General features: G+C 40.2%; 1 protein-coding gene across 1 annotated transcript; it reads left to right on the top strand.

The window, feature by feature from the left end:
• The first annotated feature begins 5,679 nt into the window (after positions 1-5,679).
• On the top strand, positions 5,680-7,126 carry LOC138907310 (uncharacterized). Its single transcript, XM_070197903.1, has 3 exons — positions 5,680-5,973; positions 6,100-6,243; positions 7,043-7,126. Exons 1-3 carry the CDS (start codon positions 5,680-5,682, stop codon positions 7,124-7,126), a joined length of 522 nt encoding a protein of 173 aa, XP_070054004.1.
• Positions 7,127-12,005: the final 4,879 nt, after the last annotated feature.

Here is a 12,005-nt window from a genome sequence, read left to right as displayed (position 1 = left end):
TACTAAAAAAATTTGGGGAGACCCTGTCAAAGGGAGCTATAACATGGTATCACAACTTACCTCCTAATTCTATTGATTCATTTTCTTTGCTTGCAGCCTCCTTCGTGAAAGCATATGCTGGTTCCAATAAGGTCGAAACCAAAAAATCAGACCTTTTCAAAGTTAAACAGAAGGATAACGAGATGCTCGGAGAAATCGTGTCCCGTTTTCAAATGGAATGATTGGATCCGCCGCCAGTCGCTGATGATTGGGTTGTTCAAGCTTTCACTCAGGGACTCAATATTCGGAGCTCGGTGGCTTCACACCAACTGAAGCAGAATCTGATAGAATGCCCTATCGTTACCTGGGCAGATGTACATAAACAGTATCAATCAAAAATCAGAGTCGAAGATGACGAACTCGGGGCCCATTCAGAGTCTGTATATTCCGTCAATACCCTCGACAGAGTCAAGAAAGACATCGATCGCGAACCAAGATCAAAGAGGGATCAATATCTAACATATATTGGAGATCGGAGGAGTAGTGGGTCCGGGCGGAACCTCACAAGAAACGAAAGAAAAAATGATCAAGGTCAAAACAACCGAGGGCTCATGACCAAAAACAGCTCCGACGGGGCTATCAGGCCTAAAGAAGCTCCGAGGCTATCAAAATACAACTTTAATGTCGATGCTACCGCCATCGTATCAACTAACGGGCGCATCAATGATACCAAATGGCCTCAACCTCTACAATCCAATCCAGATCAAAGGGACCCTAACCAGATGTACAAATATCATGGCACTCATGGTCATAGAACGGAATATTGTCGACAGCTGAGAGAGGAAGTAGCCCATTTATTCAACAATGGGCACCTTCGAGAATTCTTGAGAGACCGAGCCAAGAATCACTGTAGGAACATGGATTCTAACAAACAGACAGAACAAGAAGATACCTAGCCTCAACACGTCATAAATATGATCAATCGGTGCAGTCGATATCCCACAAGGGCCGATGTTGAAATGCACCATAGTATCCGTCACTAGGGAGAAACGAACTCGAGACTACATACCGAAAGAAATTTTATCTTTCAACGACAAAGTTGCGCATGGGATCATACAGCCTCACAATAATGCACGGGTAATATCTGTACTCATAAATAAAACTCGAATTAAATGCTTGTTGATTGATCCAGGTAGCTCAGGCAACATCATACGGTCGAGAGTCGTGGAACAGTGTAACGACCCAACCGGTCATTTTGAGTATTATAACCTCGTTTTTCCATTTACTGCTCAATTTATGCTTTATAATTGTTTTATGACTTACCGGGTTAATTGATTCGGGTCCGGTGAGGTTTTGGAATGAATTGAAACCCTTAGTTCCAAGGTTTAAAGCTTAAGTTAAAATAGAGACCGGATGTCGACTTATGTGTAAACGACCCCGGAATGGAGTTTTAATAATTCCAATAGCTATTTATGATTATTTTGGACTTAGGAGCGTGTAGAAAAAAATATTTGAAAGTCCGTAGTGGAATTTAGCTTGAAATGGCGAAAATTGAATTTTTCGAGAAGTTTGACCAAGGAGTTGACTTTTTGGTATCGAGGTCGGAATCCAGTTCTAAAATTTTTTATTGCTCTGTTATGTCATTTATGACTTGTGTGCAAAATTTGAAGTCATTCCAGATTGATTTGATGTGTTTCGGCATAAGATATAGAATTTGAAAGTTCAAAGTTCATAGATTTTGATTTGACGTGTGATTCGATGTTTTGATATTGTTTGATGTGATTTGAGGCCTCGAGCAGGTCCGTGTTATGTTATGAAACTTGTTGGTATATTTGAACAGGATCCCAAGTGGCTCGGTGACTTTCGGGGTGAGTTTTGAGCGATTTTCGGGCATTTCGGCACTCAAATGTTGTTCTCAAACTTTTGGAAAAGTGCGGACCGCAGAGGAAAAGTACTGACCGCATAATTTTGAGTGTGACCGCACTTCAGAGGAAAAGTACGGACCGCACAATTTTGTGTGCGGCTGCACTCTAGAGGAAAAGTGCGGACCGCATAATTTTGTGTGGGGCCGCACTTAACGGGTTCAGCTGGTTCGATGGTCCGACTTCGGAGGCTTATATCTTTTAATCCAAAACGAATTTGGAGATAATTCAAAAATGAAATTTGTATCCCTTTGAATCTAGTTTTCAGAAAAGTGTAGCACGAATCATTTGAAAATTTGTACAAAAAGTTATGGGCATTTTATTGAAGCATGGTAAGCTATCATAGTGAACTTGAAAATGTGCGGCAACACTTGAAAATGTGCAGACCGCCCATTGGGAGATCAGACGTGGTACTATATAACCGAGGGTTAGGGTATTATTTCACATTTGGATTTTGGAAGCTCGGTTTGTGGCGATATTTTATGGGATTTTCAAGAAATTCATCGAGGTAATAATTCTAACTCAGATTTGGTTAACATACATGAATATATCATTGTTTTCATCATTTAATCAATATTTTTAGATGGAAACTTTGGGTGAAATTGTAGAAATTTCATAAAATGAACTTTTGGGATTTGAATACTGATTCAGAGTCGGATTTGAGTGAAATTAGTATGGTTGAACTTGTAATTAGATGGGCTGTCGGATTTTGTGAGTTTCGTCGGATTCCGAGACGTGGGCCCCACAGGCAATTTTAGGAGTGTAATTTCGGATTTTGTTGGAAAATATTAGAATTTTGATATGGAATTAATTCCTAAAATTGTGTGGACTAAATTAAATTAATTGTGACTAGATTCGAGTCGTTCAGAAGTTATTACGAGCAAAATGAAATTTCTTGAGCATTGTTTAGCTTGCTCGACATTGGATTCGTCTTGTTTGAGGTAAGTAACTCTTCTAATCTTGGAGCTGAGGGTATGAAACCTGAATATACGTATTATGTGAATTGTTTGGAGGTGACGCACATGCTAGGTGACGGAAGTGTGGGGGTGCACTATAGAAATTGTGACGTAATTGGTTCCGTGAAATTTTGTAGTCAAATAATCTTGGCATTTTCTATGTAGTTTTAAGTGTTAAAGAAATTGAGTCGAGAATCTTATTAAAAATCATGCTAAGGCTATGTGCCAGTATTATTGAGACACACGGAAGTCATATTCCTATTGAATTATTTGTTTAAAATAAAATTTCATACTCAGTCATGTTCATTCATTTCATATCATCTCTCAGTCTTTGTTGCTATTTATTGATTCATCATATCATCATTTTGGGCTAGTTTCATGACATTGTGAGCCCGAGAGACTGGAGAGATTGATGACTTAGTAAGGCCGAGGGCCTGATTGTGAGGATAGTTATAGGATCGGGTTGCACGCCACCGCAGGCCATATTGGCTTTATATACTTTATTATTATGAGATCGGGATGCACGCCGCAACAGGCCAGATTGGCTTATTATAGCACGTGATTTGGCCGTGCAACACGTGAATTGTCCGTGCAGATCCAGATATTGATACTATAGCACGTGAGTTATCCGTGCAGCACGTGAGTTGTCCGTACAGATTATAGTGCTTGGGATGAAGGAGGCTCTCTGGAGTCTGCACACACCCCCACTGAGCGCAGGTACCTACTGAGTGCGAGTGCCGAGCGATTGGGAGGACTGAGTGACTGTGAGGACTGGGTGAAATGATACTCTGAGAGAATGCGTATGGTTTCATCACTAAGTGCATCGCATTGAAATGCACATTTGACATACAAGCATAGAGATGCATTTTCCTAATGTTGTACGGTATCATGTCATTCATGATTTCTCACACATATTGGCATATGGGCATAGTGATGCATTTTCCACTGGCTATCTGGAAAGAAAATGAAACATCTTAATTATTATCGAAAGGATTTTTGGGAAAATTACTATTTTCAAACTTACCTATATTTTTGGCAATTTCGGTAAATGACTTAGGATTTTTACTGATACGCTTGAAAAGTAGAACTATTTTCAAAAGTTATGATTTGGCTGAGCATTTATTCTTTGAGTTACTTCTTTTATTAATTGATTTATGTTGTTATGAACTGTTGGTGGTTATTGGAGTTGGACTCTGACCTTGGTACAAGCTCGTCACAACTTTCAACCTAAGGTTAGGTTTGTTACTTATTGAGTACATGGGGTCGGTTGTACTCATACTAGACTTCTGCACCTTGCGTGCAGATATTGGATGCTAATGTTGCTGTGCTCGACGAGAGATAGAATTGAAGACGTACCGGCGTTCCGGTGGTAGCTGCCTCTTGTTCATGGTAGCCTTAGATTCATAAAACTCTGTTTATGTACTTTTCAAATAGATGATGTATTACTTTATACCAGTTTTGTATACTCTATTCTTAGAAGCTCATGATTTGTACTACCAGTTCTTGGGGAAATGTATTTGTTTTATATATTTTCTTTTCATTAATTGCCTTATTAGTTTCATTGGAATTGGATAGTTGGTAATTGGCTTACCTAGCAGGTTGGGTTAGGTGCCATCACGACTAGTTGGATTTTGGGTCGTGACAAGTTGGTATCAGAGCTCTAGGTTCATAGGTTCTATAAGTCATGAGCAAGTGTCTAGTAGAGTCTTGCAGATCGGTATGATGATGTCCATACCTATCTTTGAGAGGCTACAGGACATTTAGGATATATTTCCCATCTTTCTTTCCTTATCGTGCGGCATTGATTCTTTAAACGTAACTCTTTGAATTCCTTCCACTCATTCGTATGCGCATATGATCGCTCAGTATCAGTTGTGCATCGACGACTTATGATTCCATGAATGAGGTTCGAGATAAGTATTCTGTGTTTGGGTGATGGGCCAGTCTGGAGGACTTGAGGCCATGGTTAGACCGCAACTTAAGCTCGGTAAATTCAGTTGTAACTTGTGCATTTGGACTCATATGTCCAGTAATGTCCCTACGAGTGGAATTTGTGGCTCGATAAGCGGTGGAATGGCTTTGTGATGGGTATGATGTGACAGCGGGATGTGTTAAGCCGATTTGAATGTGACGAGAAGTGTTTCCTTGAATTATAAAGAAGGGTCCATTGGGTGCTTGATTTTTGTTTTGATGTGACGTACATTCTCGAGTATGAATGTCTTGAAGGCTCTACCACGTTGTTAAATTTTGGGAGAAATTAAATTCTCATGTCTTGCTAATGAGTTTGGACTCAGATAGACTAAGTGATTGCATAGTAATTGGGACCGCGAAAGGGTATTACAAGATACCAATTTGAGGCTAAGTAGGTGGGTTATCCCCTGCGGAGTAATCTACGTAGGTGTGTTCCTTATAATGTGAGTGGAGAGTTTATTATCTACCAGCGAGGTATGTGTTGAGATTTGAATTTGAATCCGATTGAGAAAGTTGACTTGACTGTCAAGAGAATAAATGCGAGTTTAGCGGATGATTGAAGTATGTTATGGTTGGTGTTGTATGAGCTTAAGAATAATTTTCGTTGAAATAATTGTGGTATTATGGCAGTAATAGTGTATGGGTATTGTGGGTTATGAAACGTTTTGTTCTATGGCTTTGAGCCAAGTGAGGGAGCCTGCCACGGACGGCTTAATTTCATGGTTATAATTTCTAAGGCGAAGAGGATGCCAGATGAGTAGAGGTGAAGTACGGTGGTTCCATTGTATAAGAACAAAGGTGATATCCAGAGTTGTAACAATTATAGGGGTATCAAATGAATGAGTCATACCATGAAAGTGTGGGAGAGGGTTGTTGAAACGAGGGTGAGGATGTCAGTGTCTGTTTCTGACAACCAGTTCGGGTTCATCCCGGGTCATTCTACTATAAAAGCTATACACCTTGTTAGGCGGTTGGTGGAACAATACAGAGATAGGAAGAAGGACCTGCACATGGTTTTTATTGACCTAGAGAAAGCATATGACAAGGTTCCTAGAGAAGTTTTCTGGAGATGCTTGGAGGCAAAAGGTGTGTGGGTTCCTTACATTATGGCTATTAAGGACATGTATGATGGGTCTAAGACACGGGTAAGTACAGTAAGAGGCAACTCTGAGTATTTTTCGGTTGTTATGGGGCTACACTAAGGCTCTGCGCTCAGTCCGTTCCTATTCGCACTGGTGTTGGACGCATTAACACACCATATTCAAGGGAAGGTGCCATGGTGCATGCTATTCGCCGATGACATAGTTCTGATTGATGAAATACGAGCCGGTGTTAATGAGAGGCTGGAGGTTTTGAGACAGGTTCTTGAGTCTAAGGGTTTTAAGCTGAGCAGGATGAAGACGGAATACTGGAGTGTAAGTTCAGCATTGAGCCGGGGGAAGTGGGCGTGGTTGTGAGGCTTGACTCATAGGTCATCCCAAGTAGAGGCAGTGTCATGTACCTTGGGTCAGTTATTCAGGGGGGAGGAGATATCGACGAGGATGTCACACATCATATTGGGGTAGGATGGATGAAGTAGAGGTTAGCATCTGGAGTCCTGTGTGACAAGAAAGTGCCACTGATACTCAAAGATAAGTTCTATAAAGCGGTGGTTAGACCATCCATGATGCACGGGGATGAGTGTTGGGTTGTTAAGAACTCACATATCCAGAATATGAAAGTAGCAAAAATAAGAATGTTGAGGTGGATGTGCGGGCACACTAGGATGGATAAGATCAGGATTGATGATATTCGGGAGAAGGTGTGTGTGACTCCCATTGATGACAAGATGCGGGAAGTGAGGCTCAGATGGTTCAGCCATGTACAGAGAAAGAGCCCAGATGGCCCGGTAAGGAGGTATGAGTGGCTGGTTGTGGAGGGCACGAGAAGAGGTAGAGGGCGGCCGAAGAAGTATTGGGGAGAGTTGATCAGGCAGGACACGACGAGGTTTCAGATTTCCGAGGTCATGGCACTTGATAGGAAGATGTGGAGGTCGAATATTAGGGTTGTAGGTTAGGAGGTAGTTGAGTCTTGCCTTACTTCGTACCATTGTGAGACTAGTCTGGTAGGGTTTTTGTCTAAGCTAGCTAGTGGCAATGTCGTGTCTTATTATTTTGCGTTTCAGTGCCGGACCTATTTACTAACTATCGTTTTTGCTTTGAATATTTCTTCTAGATTTTATGTTCGTCCTATTTTCCCTATGATTTCTGTGGTGATACTGATATTGTCTCATTTTGTCTTGTTGTCCTCTTAAGTTGAGGATTTTTCGGAAATAACCTATCTACCTCCTCGGGGTAGGGGTAAGGTCTGCGTACATACTACCCTCCTCAGACCCCACTAGTGGGATTTCACTGGGTTGTTGTTGTTGTATATTAAATTTTAGTTTTGGTCTGAGGTATACTTGTGGATTAGTTATGACTTGCAGAAGTTGAGATCGAGGATGACTCGAGTACTGAAATTTCTAAATACGGATTATATTGCGCTTTATGAGTATATGAAAATCATAGGATAAGTGAGTTGTTATTTTTGAATGATGTAATGCGCACGGAGTATGAATTTGATCAGTGGTGTTAAGGCAGGGTTACCTCTTTGAGTATTGCTATGCTAATGGGGCACGTGTCTTTCAGCCCCGTTTGGGCGATGCAATTTAGAATTGAGCAAAGTGGGTGACTCTTAAGAAGGTGCTAATGGATTCAAAAATGTATAAGTGGCAATTAAAAAAATTTCAAATTCGTATATCGCTAGAATTGGTTATTTACATTGGATGGTGTCGGGACTTGTGGTGACTCTATATGACTATGGATTCTACATTTCGGTATAAGAAAGGGATGAGGAACAATTTTAAATTCATATAAGGTATTTTCAGAGTAGGCGTTTCGGTTTGGTACTTATGGGGGTGCTTAAGAAGAATACAGTAACTTACGGGCCTTAGGGAGATGCGTTTTCTATGTTAGTATGTCTTGTAGTGAGATTTGGGTAAGGACCAGTATGGTAATGGTATGCTCGGTTCTTGTAGGTAATTAGATGTGTTGTGTTATGTGGGGTTAAGATTTACATGTACAGGATGGTAGTTCAGTCTTGAAGGGAAAGTCTCGAAGTTTGGACAAAATGGTCAGTTTCAGTTATTTAGACGAATGTTATAATTGCTCGGCAATTTCGGAGAAGGGTGCACATTTCAGAAGGGGAATGTGTTTTGACTTATGGATGTTCATCGATATTGCAGTACTCACATGGTTGATAGACAACTGATATTCAAATTAATGCAATGTGGCACAGAAGAATTATGGAAGTATTCCTCGTGGGATGATCGTGCATGAAAGATGTATTAGTCATTCAAATGCTAGAATTGGGATTAGTTATGATGATTCATGTGTCCTATAAATTTGGAAGCTGGGAGTTCTCAGAAGCATATTGTTTCAGGGTTGCAACTTGTTTGAATTGAGTATTTTATTTAAACTCAGTGGAGGCACTAGTGCATATATGAGAGTGCATATAGGTGAGATGTGAGCCCATGTGTGGGTATCGGGGCAAGTATCGATACTCGAAAGAATTATTAGGCTATGATATGCCTAGAGTTGACTGTTAAGCATACAGTTATAACGTTTCTCGTTGGAGAACTATCTGGGCTATACTTGAGGTTATAAAGAGTCTAATTCCCTGAGAAATCTTGGTAGTTACTATTTCTGCGTTAACTTGCCAATTTGAGTTGTGATAGCAGACTTTGTACATGCCTACACTATGGCGTGTTATTTATACCATTCCCGGATCATGAGAATCTTATCTCATTATTATATACATGTATACTTGTTTAATTGCTCTTGTATGATATGCTGGGACTGGAGGCATGTGACCATGCCGTGCGGTTGATGTTAATGTGAGCTCTAGAAGAGTTGGTTGCCGTTGTTAGATTCGTGTGTCTTGGATCTACTATATATGATGAGATTATAGCATTGCAATTGTGGTGGTTCTTGTTGAACTTGCAATATGGTTCTCTTCTTTGAGACATTTTCCAATTTGTTTTGGATACCCGAATTGCGCAGTTGTGGCTTGAGTTATATTGGTATGGCATGTCTGTGGGATAGTTGTTTTAATAATATATGGTCATTGGATCTAAAATGGGTACTATGAGGTTTGATTACGGTATATTTGGGAGAATGACATTGAAAGTCGGCTTCGAAAGTGATTATGGTTCTGGTTGGGGTGAGAGAGCTCCATGACTTGTTGATCTGATAAGGGGTTATGAGATTCCACATGTTTCTTTTATTATCAGCAGTGTATGAAGGTTTTGGAATGAGGTTTGGATTGATATGGGGTTTAATACTAGTACCGGGCTAGTTGGAGTAGTTACTGTGATCGGGATTGGTGTTGCGAGCATGCGAGATGTGTAGTATGTTATGTGATTATATATGGGGTTTTGGTTATGGCTTGATACAACTTGTTCAAACTTATACAGTGTGTAGATGTGAGACTCAGGTCTTGTAAGAAATTCTGGATGTTGGAAATTGGGCTCTAAGTTTTACGGACTAAGGTTAAAGTAATGATCTTCATGTTGTCAGGCCTATATGGAATAGGGTGGAATGGGATCACCCTGGGTATATGCGTGGTAATATGGAATAGTGATGTGATGGCTTGGAAACAACTCTTGGCACGTTCGAGGACGAACGTATATTTAAGTGGGGAAGAATGTAATGACCCGACCATTCATTTTGAGTATTACAACCCCGTTTCCCCCATTTACTGCTCAATTTATACTTTACAGTTGTTTTATGACTTACTGGGTTAATTGATTCGGGTCCGGTGAGGTTTTGGAATAAATTGAACCCTTAGTTCCAGGGTTTAAAGCTTAAGTTAAAATAGTGACCGGATGTCGACTTATATGTAAACGACCCTGGAATGGAGTTTTGATGATTCCAATAGCTACGTATGGTGATTTTGGACTTAGGAGCGTGTCCGAAAAATTATTTGGAAGTCCGTAGTGGAATTTGGCTTGAAATGGCGAAAATTGAATTTTTCGAGAAGTTTGACCGGGGAGTTGACTTTTTGGTATCAGGGTTGGAATCCGGTTCTGAAATTTTTTATAGCTCTGTTATTTCATTTATGACTTGTGTGCAAAATTTGAAGTCATTCCAGATTGATTTGATATGTTTCGGCACAAGATATAGAATTTGAAAGTTCAAAGTTCATAGATTTTGATTTGAGGTGTGATTCGACATTTTGATGTTGTTTGATGTGATTTGAGTCCTCGAGTAGGTCCGTGTTATGGTATGAAACTTGTTGGTATATTTGAACGGTATCGCGAGTGGCTTGGTGAGTTTCGGGGTGAGTTCTGAGCGATATCCGGGTATTTCGGCATTCAAATGTTGTTCTCGAACTTTTGGAAAAGTGCGGACCGCACAATTTTTAGTGCGGCCACTACAGAGGAAAAGTGCGGACCGCACAATTTTGTGTGCGACCGCACTTCACGAGTTCTGCAGGTTCGATGGTCCGACTTTGGAGGCTTATATCATTTGATCCACAACAAATTTAGAGATAATTCAAAAATGGAATTTGTAGCCCTTAGAATCTAATTTCCAGAAAAGTATAGTACGAATCATTTTGACATTTATACAAAGAGTTATGGACATTTTACTGAAGCCAGGTAAGCAGTCACAGTGAAGTGCGGCCGCACTCAAAATTGTGCGGTCGCAGAACTTGAAAATGTGCGGCTGCACTTGAAAATGTGCGGACTGCACATTGGGAGATCAGACATGGTACTATATAGCCGAGGGTTAGGGTATTATTTCACATTTGGACTTTGGGAGCTCGGTTTGTGGTGATGTTTCGTGAAATTTTTAAGAAATTCATCGGGGTAAGTGATTCAAACTCAGATTTGGTTAATATACATGAATATATCATTGTTTTCATCATTTAATCAGTATTTTGAGATGAAAATTTTGGAGAAATTGTAGAAATTTCATAAAATAATTTTTTGGGATTTGAATACCGATTCAGAGTTCTATTTGAGTGAAATTAGTATGGTTGAACTTGTAATTGGATGGGTTGTCGGATTTTGTAAGTTTCGTCGGATTCCGAGATGTGGGCCCCACAGGCAATTTTTGGAGTGTAATTTCGGATTTTGTTGGAAAACATTAGAGTTTTGATATGGAATTACTTCCTATAATTGTGTGGACTGAATCAAATTAATTATGACTAGATTCGAGCTATTCAGGAGTTGTTACGCGCATAATGGAATTTATGGAGCATTGTTTAGCTTGCTCGACATTGAATTCGTCTTGTTTGAGGTAAGTAACTCTTCTAATCTTGGAGTTGAGGGTATGAACCCTGAATATACATATTATGTGAATTGTTTGGAAGTGACACACATGCTAGGTGATGGGCGTGTGGGCATGCACTATAGAAATTGTGACGTAATTGGTTTCGTGAAATTTTGTAGTCAAATAATCTTGGCATTTTCTATGTAGTTTTATGTGTTAAAGAAATTGAGCTAAGAATCATATTAAAAATCATTCTGAGGCTATGTCCTAGTATTATTGAGACCCACAGAGGTCATATTGCTGTTGAATTATTTGTTTAAAATGAAATTTCATACTCAATCATGTTCATTCATTTCATATCATCTCTCAGTCTCTGTTTCTATTTATTGAATCATCATATCATCATTTTGGGCTAGTTTCATGACATTGTGAGCCCGAGAGACTGGAGAGATTGATGACTTAGTGAGGCCGAGGCCTGATTGTGAGAGTAGTTATAGGATCGGGCTGCATGCCGTAGCTGGCTAGATTGGCTTATTATAGCACGTGAGTTGTCCGTGCGGATCCAGATATTACACCATAGTACGTGAGTTGTCCGTGCGGATCTAGATATTGATACTATAACACGTGACTTGTCCATGCAGCACGTGAGTTGTCCGTGCAGATTAGAGTTCTCGTTCTGAAAGAGCCCCTCCGGAATCTGTACACACTCCCAGTGAGCGCAGGTACCTATTGAGTGCGAGTGCTGAGTGTCGAGCGATTAGGAGGACTGAGTGACTGTGAGGATTGCATGACTGGGAGGATTGCGTGACTGGGAGGACTGAGTGAAATGATACTCTGAGAGTATGCATATGGTTTCATTATTGAGTGCATCGCATTGAAATGCA

Source organism: Nicotiana tomentosiformis, chromosome 3 (assembly GCF_000390325.3).
Source record: "Nicotiana tomentosiformis chromosome 3, ASM39032v3, whole genome shotgun sequence".
Taxonomy (NCBI): domain Eukaryota; kingdom Viridiplantae; phylum Streptophyta; class Magnoliopsida; order Solanales; family Solanaceae; genus Nicotiana; species Nicotiana tomentosiformis.
The sequence above is the reverse complement of the archived record's forward strand: the minus strand, read 5'-3'. Positions and strand labels throughout refer to the sequence as shown.

What these genes read in the sequence shown, in the direction of transcription:
- LOC138907310 (XM_070197903.1), top strand. Translation starts at nt 5,680, where the DNA reads ATGAAAGTGTGGGAGAGGGTTGTTGAAACGAGGGTGAGGATGTCAGTG. An exon ending in ATGATGGGTCTAAGACACGG is followed by an intron (nt 5,974 to 6,099) that starts GTAAGTACAGTA and finishes ATTCAAGGGAAG; the next exon opens with GTGCCATGGTGCATGCTATT. An exon ending in TGAAGACGGAATACTGGAGT is followed by an intron (nt 6,244 to 7,042) that starts GTAAGTTCAGCA and finishes TATTTCTTCTAG; the next exon opens with ATTTTATGTTCGTCCTATTT.